Raw genomic sequence first — 20,553 nt, forward strand, 5'->3', positions numbered from 1 at the left:
AGAAAACAAGCAATCGGCTCTTCGGCATCTTGTTAATAGGTTAGTTCCAGAAAATGCGTAAATACGACATATAATGTGCATAAAACATGTAGATATCATCAATAATGTAGCATGGAACATAAGAAATTATCGATACGTTGGAGACGTATCACGCTTCCTCTCCAACTCGCACGGCAAAGATTTGGCTTTGCCGTGTGCTTCTCTTCCACCATGCACGACAAAGGTAGGTACAGCAACGTCAGGTGGGCAGCGCGGGCAGCCTTTGTCGTGTGCATGTGCACGGCAAAGAGTGCCTTTGCCGTGTGCTGTGGCCTTTGCCGTGTGCATGTGCACGGCAAAGATTGTGCAAATTTTGCGCGAATTTTCCCGCTTCCCCATTAATCCCTGCATATGCAATTCACAAATACAAATAACAGTCCAGATACACATATAGCACAATATATAGAGTATTGCATCATCAACAACATAGTTCATATCCAACAAAGTCCATACAATAGTTCCAAGTCGCATAATTAGTTCATACAAGCAACATCAACAACAAAGTCTCCAACATAGAATGTTCCAAGTCGCACAACAAGTTCATACACAAGCAACATCAACCTTGGCCACTTCCTTGTCCTTCTCCACTTCCTTGTCCATCTCCACTTCCTTGTCCTTCTCCACCTCCTACAAGTTCATAGATATCTATGCATAAGTGGCATGGAATGGCTAAAATTGACATGTAAGAACTAGAATTGACATGGAAGAACTAGAATTGACATGGAATGGCTAAAATTGAACATAATCGCTAGAATAGACATGAAATGGCTAAAATTCAACATAATGGCTAAGAATGACATGGAATGGCTAAAATTGACATGTAAGAACTAGAATTGACAAGAATTGACATGGAATGGCTAAAGTTGAACATAATCGCTAGAATTGACATGAAATGGCTAAAATCCAACATAATGGCTAAGGATGACATGGAATGGCTAAAATTAACATGGAATAGCTAGAATTGAACATAATGGCTAAAATTGACATGGTTGAATGGCTAAAATTCACAAGTGACATGGTATGGAAGAATTAGAAGTGTAGGAGAACTCACCTAGAAACTCGCTGCGAGCTCCGGATGATGCCCGTATTGTTGACGGTCAAGCCAGGTGTCAGCGGGCTCTGACTTGGCGCTCGCTGGAGGAGCGCCAACACCTGCGGATCAGGCACGGGGATCTGCAATATCCAAATTTCGGTTAGACAACAAACAAGATTGAGACGGAGATATTAAGTTAAGCACTTACATAGTTGGGGAACATAGGAGGACCCGACGTGCTAGGAGCACTACTCCCCGGTGGGGAAGTCACCACGGCCTGGTTCATGAACATCTCGCTGGAACATCTGCCGTCGTTGTTGCATCCGCGAGCAACATCCGCCGCCGCATCCGCACGCTCTCCCTAAGCTGCTGTTGTATCTGCATCTTCTCCTCTTGGTTCCTCCGTTCCCTTTCTTCCATCTCCGCCTACGTTGTGTTGCCGCGATGTCAGTAACATTGCAATGGAAAACATGTAATGAAGCGTAGAGGATCGACGAAGAACTTACCCGTAACTTCTCGATAGCTAGGTCCGAAGCCCGTGGGCGGGTCTCTACCCGAGGCTGCTCGCTCGTACGCCCACGACGGATCTGGCGTAGAGATGGAATGGTCCTTGGGTCGACTAACCCGTCAGCAATCCATAGGCGGCCACCCTTCTTGCCTTGTCCCGCAAGCACCGCAACCTCAACGTCAAAGTCTTCGGTGGTTGGATCGGCGTCTTCGCCGTGCTTGTCCTTGAACTTCGAGCGGTACGCGCCACACTGGCCCTCCGCTAGGTCGTTGACCCACAAGGACCCCGTTTCAGGATGCGGCTCCTTCCCGGTCTTCGACTTTTGGAAAAAGCCAAACAAGTTTGGTGCCACGTCTCGTCTTTACTTCCGCAAAAGAGTACATGCAATTAAGTGAAGAGGGAGACACTTGCGGGGCTAACAATAACATAAAACGAAAGAATGAAGAAACCACTTGCTCACCTCATCCCGCAAGGTAAGGGCCAAGTTCTTGCTGCCCGGGACATGTGATCCACCTCCCATCTCTCGAACGCTTCGCTTGCCCTCCTCGTGCTTCCGGCGTACTCGCGGGATGTCCACCATATGACCATCGCAAGAAAGCACGCCCTGTCTTCCCCGACGTACTGAGGAGGGTTCTACATACACAAGATAGACCCATTATTAGAACATAAACTACATGAAAATGCGGAAATAAATAACACAGAAATGCTAATATACCTGCAGGTACTGCCATGGTGCCATGAGCGTATCCCGACAATCAGCCTTACTCATCCAAATTTTGCGCTCGGCGTGCCAGTCGCGGACGCACTGGACACGTGCCTCGTAGTGCATGCCAGTCACCCTCACCCTGCACAACTCGTGTACGATAACGTCGCACGCAATTTCCTCGCCCTCAGCCCTCTTGAAGTATTTCTGCAACCATGCACATAGGTAAAACAAGATGAATTAGAGCAACTATTGGTAGCCAAGAAGTGTTTGAATGCTAAGAAGCCAAAAGTCACGTACCCAGAAGTGGCGGACAACCCGCTCTTGCATGTTTCCGTACTTGCCGCTAGGATCTTCCGCGTAGCTGTAGTGCTTCCAAGTCCAAGCCACGCCGCGGCCACCAGTAGGGAGATTGACAATCCCAGGGAAATGCTTCCTAATTATGCCTCCAAGGATGTTCGAGTACCCATGTGTGAGCTTCCCCTCTTTCGGGCGATAACACTTGGAAGATTCCTCGACTTGTAGGCTGAAGTGTCCCGCTGCGGGTATACCGGAGGCTATAGTGTGCCAAATGGTGCCAAACATTGCTTTCCATGTGTATATGGACTAACCAAAACCAAACCTATCAAAAAGTATGTTGGTGGAACCTCGTGCGGTGAAATCTAGGGGGGTAGACCCCCCCGAGGCACGCAGCACGACCATTTTCGGGGGGGGAACGACCGCCGGAGCACCGGAATGCCACCAAAACTTGCATGTGGACCTAGGATATGTGTGAAAGTGTGGTGGAATGTGTGATTCACCAAATGGTGCAATTCATAGCTCCCATGTGTGAGCTTCCCCTCTTTCGGGCGATAACACTTGGAAGATTCCTCGACTTGTAGGCTGAAGTGTCCCGCTGCGGGTATACCGGAGGCTATAGTGTGCCAAATGGTGCCAAACCTTGCTTTCCATGTGTATATGGACTAACCAAAACCAAACCTATCAAAAAGTATGTTGGTGGAACCTCGCGCGGTGAAATCTAGGGGGGTAGACCCCCAGAGGCACGCGATGCACCATTTTCGGGGTGGGGAACGACCGCCGGAGCACCGGAATGCCACCAAAACTTGCATGTGGACCTAGGATATGTGTGAAAGTGTGGTGGAATGTGTGATTCACCAAATGGTGCAATGAATAGCTCCCATGTGTGAGCTTCCCCTCTTTCGGGCGATAACACTTGGAAGATTCCTCGACTTGTAGGCTGAAGTGTCCCGCTGCGGGTATACCGGAGGCTATAGTGTGCCAAATGGTGCCAAACATTTCTTTCCATGTGTATATGGACTAACCAAAACCAAACCTATCAAAAAGTATGTTGGTGGAACCTCGTGCGGTGAAATCTAGGGGGTAGACCCCCCCGAGGCACGCAGACAGCCATTTTCGGGGGGGAACAACCGCCGGAGCACCGAAATGCCACCAAAACTTGCATGTGGACCTAGGATATGTGTGAAAGTGTGGTGGAATGTGTGGTTCACCAAATGGTGCAAGGCATAGCTCCCATGTGTGAGCTTCCCCTCTTTCGGGCGATAACACTTGGAAGATTCCTCGACTTGTAGGCTGAAGTGTCCCGCTGCGGGTATACCGGAGGCTATAGTGTGCCAAATGGTGCCAAACCTTGCTTTCCATGTGTATATGGACTAACCAAAACCAAACCTATCAAAAAGTATGTTGGTGGAACCTCGCGCGGTGAAATCTAGGGAGTAGACCCCCCGAGGCACGCGGATGGCCATTTTCGGGGGGAGAACGACCGCCGGAGCACCGGAATGCCACCAAAACTTGCATGTGGACCTAGGATATGTGTGAAAGTGTGGTGGAATGTGTGATTCACCAAATGGTGCAATGCATAGCTCCCATGTGTGAGCTTCCCCTCTTTCGGGCGATAACACTTGGAAGATTCCTCGACTTGTAAGCTGAAGTGTCCCGCTGCGGGTATACCGGAGGCTATAGTGTGCCAAATGGTGACAAACCTTGATTTCCATGTGTATATGGACTAACCAAAACCAAACCTATCAAAAAGTATGTTGGTTGAACCTCGCGCGGTGAAATCTAGGGGGGTAGACCCCCCGAGGCATGCGATGACCATTTTCGGGGGGGGGAACGACCGCCGGAGCACCGTAATGCCACCAAAACTTGCATGTGGACCTAGGATATGTGTGAATGTGTGGTGGAATGTGTGATTCACCAAATGGTGCAATACATAGCTCCCATGTGTGAGCTTCCCCTCTTTCGGGCGATAACACTTGGAAGATTCCTCGACTTGTAGGCTGAAGTGTCCCGCTGCGGGTATACCGGAGGCTATAATGTGCCAAATGGTGCCAAACCTTGCTTTCCATGTGCAACCAAAACCAAACCTATCAAAAAATATGTTGGTGGAACCTCGGGCGGTGAAATCTAGGGGGGTAGACCGCCGGGTCCCATATATAGACCGCTGTTTGGGGGGGGGGAGACCTCCGGAGCACTTGAATCCCAGCCAAACTTGCATGTAGACCTAAATATGTTTGGAAGTGTCGTGTAAGGTGTAAAGCTGCAATAAATTGCACCAAATATGTGTGGGCGATAACACTTAGCAGACACCGAACCCCCGTTAATTTGCTCTGAAACCCTGATATGTTGGGGGGAGGGGTCGATGAAGATGTAGATTATTTATTTTATCGGTATACAGATTGTATTAAGTAACACTAACAAATAGTCTACAAAAAGTAAAAAACTAATTTTACAACAAATATAAGTATTAATATAAATATAAATACAAAAGAAGGAAAAGAAATAAAATTGTACTCTGTGCCGTGCAAACACGCACGACAAAGGGTTGGCCTACACGGCAAAGACGTCGTTGCCGTGCCCGCATCTTTGCCGTGCGCCCTCATGGCCTCTTTGTCGTGGGGCGTTACTTTGCCGTGCGCCATCTGGCGGGATTGCCGTGCGAGGCTGCTTTGCCGAGCGCCGAGCTGTAGCTTTGCCGTGGACCTTTTGTTTGCCGTGCGTCGTTCCGCTGCTGCACGGCAAAGCTGTCATTGCCGTGCGCCTCGCGCACGGCAAAGAACTGCCGCACGGCAAAGGGTCACGAAGGCACACGGCAAAGAGGCGCGCACGGCAGTGAGACTTTTTCCCGTAGTGAATCCATCTGCTTATTGATTGTAGTAGCAAGCTTACGAATTTTCATGGCGGCGCCATCCACTGGTCTTGGATGCGGAAGGTAATCGATCTTGGCGTCAGGGTTTAGCAACTCCCATCTGTACACAAAATCATTAGGTCGTACACCCTATATTAGGTAGGTAATTGCTCGAGCTCAACACAGATAGTAATCTACTCACTCATAACCGATGGAGAGATGATGCAAGATGATGGTAAGCTGCAGCCTAGCGAGCATGTTGCCTGCACAGATCCTGGGGCCGCCTCCAAACGCCTGGAATGTTCCCGGCCTTGCTGGTTCCTGCATTCGTATTTTTGTCCATTTATTTCTTCATAGCCATTATTTTATGTAGAATATTACTTGTCTCCTATAAATATTAATACGAGATTTTTTTTTCACAAATGATTCTTAGGTTCAGTTAGTCCTCGTATAGTATCACACACGGGAATAGTTTATTCCTAGATAATTTGTGTAATTTAAATTCGCTACGGTATTTTTCTGAATAATGTATGTAGGATTTTCATGAATTGTATGCATATTCTTAAGAATTTTTTCTATGGGGGTTATTTTAGTTGTAGGATTGAATCCCATAAGAACTTCTCCTAAGGAATATGTATTGCATTTCATAAGAATTTAACCTTCACTCAATCCTCCCCATAAGCAATTTCTGTTTTTGTTGTGATGAAATCAAACAAAATTTGTTGCATACCAAATTTATACGAATAATGGGTACGACATTGCATTGCTGCGTTTTTCCTACTAGTGTGAATCACAGCGGCCCTTTTAATTTTTTTGAAATATGTCAATTTAAGGCCACTGTAAAAAATAATCCAAGAAATTTTATGTTCTCATATGGCCAATTGTCATGTTTTTGTATAGAACGTCGAGATGCCGATAGTTCATCATATAACTTACTTCTATGGATTTTTAGTATTTTTAAAATCTTCTAGTCTATATTTTATTCTTCAAAAAATGCACTAGAGTGTATATTGCTATGATGTATAGTATGGGTGGATAAGTGATCTCAAATTTTATTTTAAGATTATTTCTTGCAAAACTGATAGTTCAGGGGAATGGGGTTTCCCACAGAAAGTTGATTGATGTAGGCATGGCTATAAATTTGAATTGCATATGAGAAGAACTAGCTAGTGTACTTACGTCCCATCTGTCAGGGTTGAAGGTAAGAGGATCCTGATAGTAGTCAGGGTCGGTGTGCAGCGACCTCACCCATACCAGCACGGACCACCCCTCCGGTATGATGTAGCCACCATATTCCACATCCCTATTTGCCACCCGATGGATCATCGGGGCGATGTTGGCCATCCTGATAGTCTCCTCCACCACTTTGGCCGTGTACTTCATCTTTGGGATGTCATCGTGTGTGATCGTCAAGCTCCCTGAAGACAAACCACCTTTACTTTTGCTCATCGCTACATTCTCCTCTCGAAGCTTGGAGAGGGTGATGGGTGATTTGGCGAGGTGATAAATAGCCCACATTATGGCGTTGGTGGTGGATTCGTAGCCCGCAATGACAAGGGAGACCATGTTATCCACCACTTCCTCGTCGCTCAGCTTCTCCCCTTGCTCGTTCTCCATTTGCATAAAACCATTCATTAGATCATCACACTCCTTGCCCACCTTCTTCCTCGCCTCCAGCTCCTCCTGAAAGGCCGCATCCAAGTTCCGACGGCACTGCATGCAGTAAAATCCCCCAGCAGTCATTTTGTTGACTTCTCAATAGTAATAATATGACTCTAAAACTGTCCCGGACAGAGAAATTATGCCTGTAAAACTGGTTTAAATTTTGTGCATGTTTAGATGTAGAGATGTTATATAATTACAGGCTACAGATAATTTGAAAACATGGATTATCTTGCTTCCATTGGATACAGATAGAATGGTCACGAGCGTTAGAAATGAATATTTCTTTGGTCGACTCATAAATAGACACTTTGAAATGCTTCTTACCTTCCGAGCGGCATGGGATGCTGTTCCTGGAAAATCCAATGGGAATGCTCTGAAGCCAGCCAGCAATCCGTGGAACCATTGATCGATCTTGTCCGTGAGAGGTGACGGCTCCATGCTGACAAACATCTTGCAGATGTTGGTGAACGTCACCTACATGCACAGATAAATTGAAATAAAGCAATGTCGAGCGTCCGTGCGTGGGATTGTAAGCTTAGCTATATCAGTGAACTATACTTTTCTGATCTCGGTGACGGCGATGATAGTGCCCTTGTCCGCCCACGCCTGCAGCGCCGCCACGACGTTGGGCTGCACCATGCTGGCAATGCTCCGGAGGGAGCTGGGCCGGCTGATGGCGGCGAGGATGAACCCGCGGAGCCTCTCGTGGCTGCGGCCCTCCACGTTCACCACGGACGTGACGCCAACCAGCTCGGCCACCGGCCACCGTATGCCGAAGCATTCTGCGGACTGGAGGACGAACTTGTTGGCCGCCGGGGAGCAGGCGATGATGGCGGGCGACCCGAAGAGATGCGAACGGTACAACCCCGGTTTCCCGCCGTAGGCGCGCTTCTTGGCGCCGATGAACTCGTCCGGGCGACGGGCGAGCTTGAAGTACCAGAGCAGCGACAGCGTCTCGCCGAGGAAGGGGATGCCCATGTGGCCTGGCGGGATGCGGCGGCGGTCGCCGTTTGTGCTCTTCTTGTTGCGGTGTTTGAGGGCGAAGACGGCGTTGTACCAGGCATCGGTGGCGTGCCAGGCGGCGAAGCAGAGCAGTGGGACGGCGCCGAAGACGAGGCCCACCCACCATGCCCACTCACGCACAGTCCCACACATTGCTACCATCGACCAGCTGCTGCGTATATTAACTGATTAATGGATCTGAATTGCTATTTTGGAGATCCATCGGATTTGGATGAATATATATAGACAAGCGTGGATTCCGTATGGCTGATTCGCTTGTGTGTAGAGCCAGATGGCAACAAATCAGAGATAGAGAATTTACTCACATCCTCCATTACGTGTGCATTGATGCGTACACAAGTGATGTTAGGCTGGCCATAGTGCAAAGTATCATATAGTGGTATCATCCATATGATACAAGTCTATAATACTACGCCTATAGTGGTTAGTATCATATAATAGTATCATAATCTCATAATATTTAATTATTTATAGAATCTCAATGTAATTGTGTGTATATGATGTATTTGACATTAAATTATCTAGTTTCACGTGCTATGATACAGTATCATATTATAATATCACTAGCATATCTCTCCTCGTTAATTATAGCGTCACATCAGATTTTTGCCAAGGTGGCATGCATGATACTCCTTATGATACTAGCACTATGACTAGCCTTATGCATCTTCAATAAGACTAGTCACAAGTCACACTACTATATTACTATATGTTATTATCCTCACAATGCATGAGTATCATGTACTAATATTATAATCATTTTATATTAATTGATTTGTAGAACCTTAATGCAAATATATGTACAAGACTTTGGTGACATGGAATAAGATATGTCGACCAAAAAACCAAGGTGACCTGTGAGTTTTGAATCTGGAAACAAAAAACAAAACACTTCTTCTCAAAAACCTGCACAAGTTTCATAATAATTTAGACATTCCATGGGTTCATCTATAGTTCTGGAAGAATGTCTGGACAAATGGAGGGTTCTTTTTGGTGGAAGTCACATCTTAAGTTCCTGGATATTTATAAGGCCATGGCTAGGCGCAATTTAGACAATGGACAGACTGCTATGTTTTGGAATGATATTTGGGAGGATTCATGTTTGCACTTTAAATTCCGTCTTCTTGTCACTTTTGCAAAAAGAACAGATCAATCTGTATGGGATGTCATTTCCCAAGAGTTCCTGCAAGACCTGTTCCATCCCACCCTCTCTCAACAGACATTTCAAGAATTTGAGAAATTTGAGTAGCTTTGCTCCAATGCTCGGATAATTGCACAACCTAGAATAAGGATTCATGGAGTTACATTTGGGGAAATAATCAATTCTCCACAAAGAAGGCTTATAATGTCATGATTGGTCACAGACACACCCTTGAAATTTTCTCTTGGATTCGGAAATCTTCATGTCAGACAAAAAAAAACAAATTCTTTTTCTGGTTGTTGTTATTGGGTAGATTTAACACATAAATCTCTTGGGAAGAAAGAATTTTAATCTACCTTCATACTCATGTGCCAACTTACAATGCAACTAGGAACAAACCTTGGTTCATCTCTTATGGACTTGCCCTTTTGAAGAGTTATGTTGGGACTATATTTATCCACAAAGAACTTTACATCTATCAGTAATGGATGCTTCCTATGACGTCAAGAGAAAGCTTATTGTGCCTTTTGCTATGGAAATTATCATCATAGCTGCTTGGGGGATCTGGATTGTCAGAAATAACAAAATTTTCAAGAATCGGATACTACAAAAATTCCAGAGTTGGAAGGCCATTTACAAGAATGAGCTTCAAATGATTCAACAGAGGATGAAGGAAAAACATGCACAAGTGTAGAGCTTTAGCCTAGTGTTTTTTTAGTTTCTTTTCTTTTTTTCTTTATACCCCTGGTATAATGACTATGTATTGTTTCTTGCTTTATTAAATAACAAAAATTGCAGTCAGATTTTCCCACTATTTACCCCTCAAAAATAAATATATGTACAAGTTTTATTTGATATTAAATTTTCTATTACTACGTGCAGTATCTACTTATGATATTACTATCATCTCTCTCATTTTTAGTTACACTGCCACGTTAGATTTTTCATGCATGAAATACATGATACTATCTATTATGCTTCCATTGTGGGTAGTCTAAGAGCAAATAAGTTGTATCTTAGTGTGCTATCGTAGGCAGTGGTGCGTGTTAAGAGACAATTGGCCCAGTGCATTATATCTTAAAGGTTGTCTCCACTTTTAATGATTTTGGTGATATGTATGCATGTGATTAAGCTAGCCACTCTTTTTTGTCTATAACTTTGTGCAAGGGTTCACAATGGGGATTTCTTAGCGCGATATCGTAGGTACTTTGCTTCTGTGGCACCATATTTTATGATGAAAGAGAGTGTTGTTGTATCTTAGCTAAGACTAGTCATAGTGAAGAGTAGCATAGAAGAGTAGCATGCACATGTTACTAATCTATGTTACTATCTCTATAGTGAGTAGTAACATATATATAATGTCATGCATATTTATTAGGTTGTGGACTCATCTTGTCTTGAAATGTGTGATGTGATGGTAACATAACTAGTTACTACATCTCTCTCTTTCTTCAGTTAATATCTTGCCATGTCATCAAAATGGTTAGTTGGTATTGCATGTAGCACTATGTTACTCTTACTATGAGTAGTCTAAGACTAGTCACAGTGCATAGTATCATATAGAAGTATCATGCGTATGATACTACTACATGTTACTATGTCTATAATACATGGTATCATGTATTAGTATCATAGTATTTTTATATTAATTTATTTGTAGAATCTCAATGCAAATCTATGTACAAGATGTATTTGACATTAAATTTCCTTGTACTACGTCCTATGATACGGTATCTGCCTATGATATACTATAATCCTCTCTCTCTCATCCTTAATTGTACTGCCACATCAGCTTTTTTGAATACATGAGATGCATGATATTACCTATGATACACCCATTGTGGTAGTCTAAGATACAACACTTGCACGCGGCCATAGGCAAAAGACTATAGTATCCCAATCACATGCATGCATGAGCCCAAAATCATTAAATTTAGATACAACACTAAAAAACAATGCATTGTACTACTTGTATCTTAAGAAACACCACTATCTAACGTGCTATGAGGCAATCCATTGTAAAGGTCTAAGATACAACATCATTATTTTTCCATTAACTTTGGTGCCGCATAAACAGTTTTGCTATGATACCTCCTATTGTTTGTTTGATTAAATAATTCAGAGTATGTATATGATGTGCAAACTCTACAAGTTTAGTAATCCCTCTATTTTTATTTACTTCGCATTATGTGTGTTTGACCAAAGTCAAACTTTAAAATTGATCAAATATTTAGCTTATGTTTTATTTAAACTGTAACAAACATTTAGTGGAGGTACTCCCTCCTTCTCAGTTTACTAGTCTTCCCCGTATCCCTAGATCGACAATTTAACCTATATAATTTAAATTATATAATGCAAAAATTATATCATTAGAAAATAGAACATCTAAATTTTTTAATGATATAATTTTTATAACATATAACTAAAACTAACTTGATCAAATTTGCGACCTAGTGATACACACACGTCTAATAAACTGTGAGATAGGGGTAGTATTATTATTCCTATAATTGTGTTTGGCATCACTAGCTTCCTCATTTCTGCTGGTGGATGCCGTATGTACAACCGTATATTCGCATCTATGTTCCGTGCATAATGATGTATGCTTGATTAGGGGCATCTCCGACGGAATCAAACCTAGTTTTGTAGTATTGTTTAGCGGCTGATATGGTGTAGGTGTTTATGCGGGTGCCAACCTAACATGTTGTTTTCCATTGCGGGTGAGTAGTCTCCATGGGAGTCTTTGGCTCTTTGCGTATAGGCTAGAGATTATTTGTCGCTTCAGTGGAAGGTATTAGGGTAAGGGCATTTCCAACACGGTGACGCAAACAAAAGCTGAGCTGTTGTGACTGCGCGGTTAAAAATGTGCCTGTACCAAATTCTAGCAGAGCGATGCATAGTGACCGAGTCGTCCGCGAGACGTAAACGTGGCCCAAATATGCTGCACGTTTGCATCTTTGTGGACGCTGCGCGGTCGTGCCAAGCGTCTCTCTTTTCTTACCCGGCCCCGTACGTCAGGGACATCAAAATCGACCGCACGGATTTTCTTCCTCTTCCCCTTCTTTGTTGTCCTAGTGTGACGCCATCACCCCATTCCCACCCCCACCGCATCGCCGCAGTACACGCCGTCTGCTCGGGCCTCGCCGCGCCGGAGAACAGGATCTGAGTCGAGGTAGGTTCTGGGACGCATCTGCCGCCTGTTTGGGAGCCAAACATCTGCTGGTTGCGCCGCCCGGCCTCGCCGCCCACGACCTGTTCGGTCAATTGCGCCGGTAGTTTTTTACTCATCTTTTGGACGCTATTGTGGGCGACCATTGATCAACGGTTGCTACTCACGCAGATGGACATGTGGAAGATGCTTGACAAGTTCCGCGTTGAGGTCATGGACTCCTCTTCCGATGATCACACGATGCGGACCAGGGCTACTGTTGTGGCCTCCATGCTCCACGGGCATAGTGCTAGGCAGATGCCGGTGCACCGGGGCTCTGTGAAGGGCCGCTCAAAAAAGCTGTCGTGCAACAGAGTGGAAGGGAACCTCCGGCTCCACAACGACTACCGCACCGATCCGGTGTTCTCGGAACAAATGTTCCGGTGCCGGTACAGGATGTCAAGCGACCTGTTCATGGTTATTCTACGGGACATCAGAGAATACGACCCGTACTTCCAATGCAGGCACGATGCAACAGGTGTGCTAGGCTTCACCTCCTACCAAAAATGTTCAACATCTATTCGTATGTTATCCTATGGAATGGCTGCTGACATATTCGATGAATATCTTTGAATGGGTGAGAGCACCTGCCTTGAGTCCATGTACCTGTTTTGCTGAGCTTCGATTGCTGTGTTCGGAGAATATTACTGTAGGGAGCCAACAATTGAGGATACAAGGAGGTTTTTGTCTATCAACGAGTCTAGAGGGTTCACATGAATGATTGGCAGCATAGATTGCATGCACTGGGAGTGGAAAAACTGTCCGTTTGGATGGTAGGGTCAGTACAACGGCCATGCGGAGGGATGCACGCACTGTCATTCTTGAAGCAGTGATATATTAAGATTTATGGATTTGGCGTTCATTCTTTGGTATGGACGGTTCCAACAATGGCATCAATGTGTTGCACCGATCACCGGTTTTCAACAGGCTTATGCAAGGCAAAACTCCCCAGGTGAGCTACGAGATCAATGAAAATGAATATGATAAGCCATATTATCTTGCTGATAGTATCTACCCTAACTGGGCCACACTGGTGAAGACTGTCCGTAATGCATACTCGGAAAAGACGAGGAGGATTTCCAAGATGCAAGAGGCTTGCAGGAAAGATGCGGATCGGGGATTTGGTGTGCTCCAAGCTCGGTGGGCAATTGTCCGTCACCTGAGAAGAACATGGTCGCTGAAGATCATGCATGTGTTGATGACATGTTGTGTGATCATGCACAACATGATCGTTGAGAACGAGCGTCATGATGGCCACAATGAGCACCAATGGGATTCCCAAGGTGACTTGGTTGCGCCAATCCCTGGGGCGTCATCCTGGCAGTAGTATATGCATATGAATGATGAAGGCATTGACAAGAACATGTCCAAACACCTACATATGGATCTGATTGAGCATCAATGAGCATTGGCTGGTCATGAAGACAATGTGTAGAGGTCAATATCATCTTATTTTCATGTAGACTTTTAAGAATTTGGATGTAATAACAGAGACTACTTTGAACCTGTTTATTTTGTTGTTTAAACATCCCAATTCATGCCCACGGGCCAAATGTGTCGCCCCACTGGAGGCACCCCCAGGCGCAAATGGACGTGCGGTAAAAGACAACTAATTTTGTGTCCGCTACCCGACGCAAACAGATGCACGCAGACAATTTAGACTTCCGTTTTGTGTCGCCCCATTGGAGATTCCCTAAGACTACTCATACTGGGAGTAACATAGGTAGTAACAACACACTCCAAATCATTTTGGTGACATGGCATGACAATAAATGAAGAAAGAGAATGAGGTGGTGATACGTCTCCAACGTATCTATAATTTCTTATGTTCCATGCTAGTTTTATGATAATACCTAAATTTTTTGTTCACACTTTATAATGTTTTTATGCATTTTCCGGGACTAACCTATTAACAAGATTGGGTTTGAAGAAATATATATAGAAGGAATACGTGAATCGGCATTTATAATGCCGCTTAATTACCTTGCTATCCATATTAGATCTAGATCTGAATAGATAGACCTACCGCACTGCCTATGCACGCCCACATTAGAAAGTCCGCTCGGACTATAAATATGTACCCAGGTGGTTTATGGAATAAACAACAACCAACGCTCAACCACAAACAAACTTCTCGCCGCATCGCCAACTCCTTCGGCCTCGAGGGTTTCTACTGCAGCATCAGGCCGCCTAGATCGCATCTCGCGATCTAGGCAGCACAAAAAAGCCTGCCTACGTTGTTCACGCTGCTCCGTCGCTGCACGGCCTTTTTGATGGCGAGCAACGTAGTTATCTTGTGACATGTTAGGGTTGGGGCATTGTTCTTCATGCCGCATGCTTTCGTAGTAGTGCAACCCTTTAGCATGTCTAGCGCCGCCCTTACGCCTCTATCTTAGGCGTAGGGCCGGCACCCCGCTGATCATAGTTCGCAGATCTGATCCACGTCACGATTGCTCCTTGTTCTCGCAAGGATTTAGTTTAATATCCTGCAATAGTTAGGCCTTACAAAGGGGAGGATCCACGCCGCACGTAGGGTGTCGCTCAAGGCCCTACAGATGTTCCGAGGATCAACCTCGGTGTTGGTTTTTAGGCCTTGTTTTAGGATCGGCTTACGATCACCGTGCAGTGGGCCGCGAGGCCCAACCTGGAGTAGGACGATCCGATTGCGCGCAAGTGAAAACCCCACATCGTCGTAGATCTCATTAGCTTTACCTTGATCAAGCAGAGACCACCATATATCTACGTGACACTGCCCCGAATTCATGGGTGGATCGGCTCCTTTGGAGCCGATTCACAGATAACCCGAGAGCCGATCGAGGCTCGGGATGTAACGCTCACGGTGCAGCCCCGCAGAAACTAAGCGAGGCATCATCCACACCTTTCCCCGACTGTGCATAGGAGACAGGTGTGGCACGCCCTTTGTGATAAACATCTACGGCAAGGCAAGGACCTTAAGGCTTTGCGGGCCAGCCGCTCGTAGGGACTAGGCCAGCCCGCAGCCCCTCTAGCTGCTCCCGCCTCTACGGTGTTGCCCGGCCTCTCGCCCGCCAAAGGTTTCCCACGTCAACAGACTTGGGCACGCCCGTGCAAGGGGACAATCCCGACATCTCACGAGTATCGCCATCTACATCCAAGATGGCGGAAGACACTCCCGCCAACATACGCGGATCTGCCCGATGAGCTCAAGAAAAAGCATGCACGAGATCAAGGCAACCCTCGAAGCCGGGACCATCGGCTCCTTCACACCGAACCCGCTCCCATGACGTCGCCAGTGAAGGGCCTGGCACCGAAGGCGCGCACCGATGGACCGCCGCTGTCCTCAGCCTTCTTTCGTCTGGCGTGAACGCACCTGTCGCCGCCCGGCAGAGAGACTCATCTACATGGTGGCTCATTCGCCGTACCCACATCGAGGAGCCCGGTGAACACTCTTGAGAGTGTCGCCACAGGCTGCCCAGTAAAATCATGAGTCACCGGTACTCCTGGGCCGGACCTGCCTTCCGGGGACTTTCGGAAGAGAGATGTCGCCCAGCGCTCTGGGCCTGCTCGTATGGGTAAAGCACCGAACGCCGCGCAACTCACTCGCATACGCCGCATGCACAAGATCGGCGGGGTGATCCTAGCAGACTCACCAATTCCTGCGCTCGAGCCACCTAAGGAGGTCCCGCGCACGGACACGCGTGCGCATGCGTGCTGCATGAACAACGCCTCTACACCCCCGAACCAGCTGCAACAACAAAATGGGCTTCTCCTCGAAACTGGCTAGGAGGAACGTCAGAGCCGATCCCCGAGAAGCTACCGTGGCTGGCTAAGTACGCCGCCCGACAAACTCCTCCAAAGCCCAAATTTCTCCTCGCCATTGGTTTAGAACCAAAAAACAAGCATGGCTGGTTAGGCATGCCACCCCCGGACGACCAGGGTTCGACACCTTCAGCCATCACAGCCGACTCGTATTTGTGCACTGCAAAGATCAGCCTAAGCATGATGCCGAAAAAGGAAGGCGTTCTGGCCACACCAATGCCGCACCCAACAGACTTACGAACTCGATCCTCGCCGCCACCTAAATATCGCTCCCGACTTCACAGCACCGGATCGACGGGTCCAGCTCCATCGAGCATGATAGAGCCGATATTTGGCACACTGGCACGATCTCAGCCGCCGATGAGTAAGCGCGAGGGTTCTTCTCGCAGTCCTCTCGCAGGATCGGCTTTCGGGTGGCAACACATCGCTACCACCGTAACTCCATCCAAACTTGGAAGCAGCTGGAAGAGCAAGCTCCATGAACGACACCACTCGAGGCTTCCGAGTCTAGCAATGCCGATCTAGGCATCGTCCACGCACGCGCGGAGAAACCGTGACGTAATACATCCAAGCCGCTTCGAGGAATCTTAGGAATCCGATAAGCTTTCGGGCCAGTAGAACCGAAAAGGAAGCAACGAGCTGGCGCAGTAGGTGCCTTGCAACACATGCTCTCAAGGACACGGCCTCTGCTCTAAGTGACATCTCTGCCGCGCACATGTGTCTGTAAACTTTCAGCATAACACACCCGGCCGCTTACCCGGACTGCAGTGCAAGTCTGCAGCGCAAGAGCCCTGGTCGACGTATGAGGTACTGGTTCCTCGCTGGGAGACCAAGTTAAGTAGCAGAGGGCTTGAGTGGACTCCTGGGGAGGAACCTCTGTCTCTGCAAATGTGCAAAGCCACCGTGCTCCGCCTGTGGGATCTGATCTTGGACGTGACTAAGATCGAGCAAATCTTCGAACCTCCTACTCAAGGAAAAGCAGCTGAAGATACCGAAGGTCCTTCAAATTCCCCTACTGGCGCAAGTAGCATTGAATGGAAGGCCACACCGCAAATGGCATAACTCGCTCTCCTCCCATGCCACCAACGACCGGCAGTGGTGTGGCAGTCGCAAGATCCAAGCTGCGACAGAGAACGGCGGCCTAATTTTCAACCAAGACGCTCACAGAAGGTCGACACACACCCCTTCCCCGCCGTAAACATGGTGGAGTATGCTTGCCATGTGGTAGTCGCCCGGGTTTCCGTGCAATATCAACATGGTAGATCTTGGACACCATTACGCCGGTAAGGATGGAGATGAGGGCAGCTGCCTCATAGCAAAGATACTGCAGGAAGCCGCTCCACGCGATCGGGCTCCGCGCAAGACGGCAAGCGCTACGCGCGCAGGAGAAGTGAAGAACATAAGACATCGGCCGACCTCTCTCCGATCACCTCCTCAACAAGTATGTGGGCTCAAGACGACCAACGCCGACGGTCCAAATGATGATGATGAAAGAAATCGCCCGCCGCAGAAGCCGTAAGACATCGTCTATGATAATCGCGATGAGAAGGAGCACGAGCGCTGTGCCAAGGGGAAAGGCAAGGGAGCAAGACGACGAGGACAAAAGTAATCGGGATTTTCCTTTCTTCAGCACCGCTGGGATTCAGAATGAGCCGATTGCCAACAATCGGCAATTGCCCTAATGCAACCGAAGAAGAAGGAGGCAGCCAACGTGTCCGTGTTCGAGCGCTTAGGACCTCTCCCGCCTACGTGAGCAACGGAGCTGAGTCCTCGGTTGGAAGATCTCAAGATCCACAGACGAGGGCAGTGGAAGAAGACAATATCACCGGCCACGTGTGGTGCCCTGACGGACTCAACTGCCTCGTAAACGCAGGTTCAACGACTCGCTGCCTGAGGAAGCCGAGAGGTTATACTTGCAGGCTACTGAGGAAGGCAAGGCCTCGATCTCGTCTGCAAAGGTTCAACTAATCCTGGATGAAGAGGGTCGTCCACTAAGATGGAGTGGCGCCCAAGCAAAGGAAAGCCGATGATGAAACATCGGCCGGGCACAAACATGGTGCTCTGCCTCTTCCGACGAAGCTCTGGCTCCACTCACACGATACATCCAAGGTGGACGACAAAGAAGCGCACCAACATGATAAAATCGTAGATTGGGCCGGTTCGGTCTACCGGCTCGAGCGGGAGCAAGAGCACATCAATGAGCAAACGTGGCGAGGCTGATCCTGTGATCGGCCCCTAAAATTTGTGAAGGGAACTTACAAACCTTCGCAGCAAGCAACGTGGAGGCCGATTCCAAAGAATCGCCAAAATTATCTTCACCCACCGCTCTGCTTGTCCCTCATGGTCTACAATGATGCAGTCCAATGGAGCCGATACTATCAGTTCTTCTTGATGTGATCCGTGTTCTGGGGGCACCTGTGTGATAAATACAAGGATGTGCAACGAAGCATCTCATCTTTTGGTGATGGGTATTGGAATATGGGGGCCGAGGTAATGTGCCGACCGTAAAAAGGTCGGTCATAAAAATATAAAAATCTGAAAATTCTAAAATTTTCGAGCACAAACTGATGCAGCGCAGACATCGACTTAAGGATATGGAAGCCGATGCGTGGCCATCGACTCAAGAGGAATAACTCGCACGATCGCAGGGTCAATGGAGTAGTTTGGAGGCTCGCATCCTTCCTCTTCAAGAACAATGCCGGGAGCAGCCTAGACATGCGGATCAGGTCAAGGATGGATTGCATGAAATCCGCCAAAGAAAAGAGCCGATCTAGCCGGCAAGCTGCGTGAAGAACTGAAGAAGTTTGTGGGCAGCTCGCCTTGAAGGCTCTTCTCGTTTGAGAAGCCGATTTATGTTCAAATCGGCTCAGGCTCGCATAAGGAACTTCCCCACACACGATCAAGCCTGTGTCCATACAGCCTAGCTCAGGCGATCTCTCGTCTCTGCTTGGTCGAGACTCTGGGCAACAGCTCTATGGGTGCCCTGCTCTAAGAGCCATTGGAGTTACCCCTGTTGTTATTGCATCATGATCGCCTCAGTGGAGGAACTGGAAGGAAAAAGCTTGCCTGGTAACGCAGGTTTGGACCGTGTTGGTGCTGCAAGAAAAGAGGAGATTGGTTCTCAAATTAGCCGATGAATAGTCATCTAGCTGCGTGGCTGCAAAACGCCACGATTGAGAAAATCAATGATAGCCCGATTACATCACTATCGGTCTTGGTGTGGCAAGCGGAAGGATGGAAATTGGATTAATGAAAGGAGAAATTGGAAGAACAGCTTCTCATTAATTCAAAGGAGCAGCTTTACAAGAAGAGCCGATGGCTCTCAAAAGAGGGATCTAGTGCCTAGTGCATCGCTATCGCTAGTCCTATTCTACTAGTCGCCGTTGTCCTCATCGTCAGCTCGCCGCCGAGACGTGCGTCTGGCTGCTCCCATGAAGCCTCGCTGCCGCTGCCGCCAGCCTGTCCGGAGCCTCCTCCTCGCTCCTCATCATCATCGTCCTGCGATCCGCCCAGCCGCGAATGCGCTGAGGATACTTAATGGAGGCAGAGAATCATCTTCCTCCTCTTCATCTTCTTCCTCGTCGTCATCGCTCGTCCTCGCTGTCGCCCACATGCGGGAGCGCTTCTTCGGCCGTGAGCGCCATGCGAGGGGGAGGCCTTGGTCTCTCCGCTTCTCCTCCCTTCTTCTCCTTGTCCAGGAGAGATGGGGTGCTCCCGGAAGCTGAGATCGTCTCCTTTCTGCTCTTCGGCAGCAAGTTGGAGAGAGGTGCCTCAAGCGGAGGAGGAAGAGGAAGACATGGCTGAGCAAGGAGAAGGGTTTTTGGTTTGGTGAACAGAAAGCGTAGCAAGGCGATGGAGTGGTGAACCGTTTGGCCTGCATAAATAAAGAGAGTGTAGTGGAGATTTAATGCCATACGCAGCTCTCGAGGCGCGCGAGGCCGAAATTGACGACTCATACGAGAAGCCCGGAGGCGAGGCGCAGTGATGGAATATGCACGCGCTGCACTCTCGCTCCGCCACGACATGACCGCAGACGAGAAAGAACATAATGATTTCTGAAATGTCATTTCCAAACCAGGAGCATGTGTTATCACCAGAATTTGACCGAGTCTGCAGGTGGGCCGCGATCAAGATGGGTTTGAAGAAATATATATAGAAGGAATACGTGAATCGGCCTTTTATACCAAGTTGGGCTTAATTGCCCGTGTATCCGTAACATATTAGATCGCATCTTAGTTTAGAAGATAGAATCTTACTCGTGCACGGTTTGGTGCACGCCCACGTTAGAAA

General features: G+C 47.4%; 1 protein-coding gene across 1 annotated transcript; it reads right to left on the reverse strand.

Annotated features, from left to right (window-relative positions):
- Positions 1–377: 377 nt before the first annotated feature.
- LOC124671444 (ent-kaurenoic acid oxidase 1-like) lies at positions 378–12,545 on the reverse strand. The gene is made up of 9 exons (XM_047207814.1): positions 12,472–12,545; positions 12,340–12,419; positions 7,652–8,232; positions 7,418–7,567; positions 6,608–7,141; positions 5,631–5,749; positions 5,420–5,549; positions 1,091–1,212; positions 378–384 (listed from the first exon to the last, which is right to left on the reverse strand). Exons 1-9 carry the CDS (start codon positions 12,543–12,545, stop codon positions 378–380), a joined length of 1,797 nt encoding a protein of 598 aa, XP_047063770.1.
- Positions 12,546–20,553: the final 8,008 nt, after the last annotated feature.

Source organism: Lolium rigidum, chromosome 7 (genome assembly GCF_022539505.1).
Source record: "Lolium rigidum isolate FL_2022 chromosome 7, APGP_CSIRO_Lrig_0.1, whole genome shotgun sequence".
NCBI classification, from domain to species: Eukaryota; Viridiplantae; Streptophyta; class Magnoliopsida; order Poales; family Poaceae; genus Lolium; species Lolium rigidum.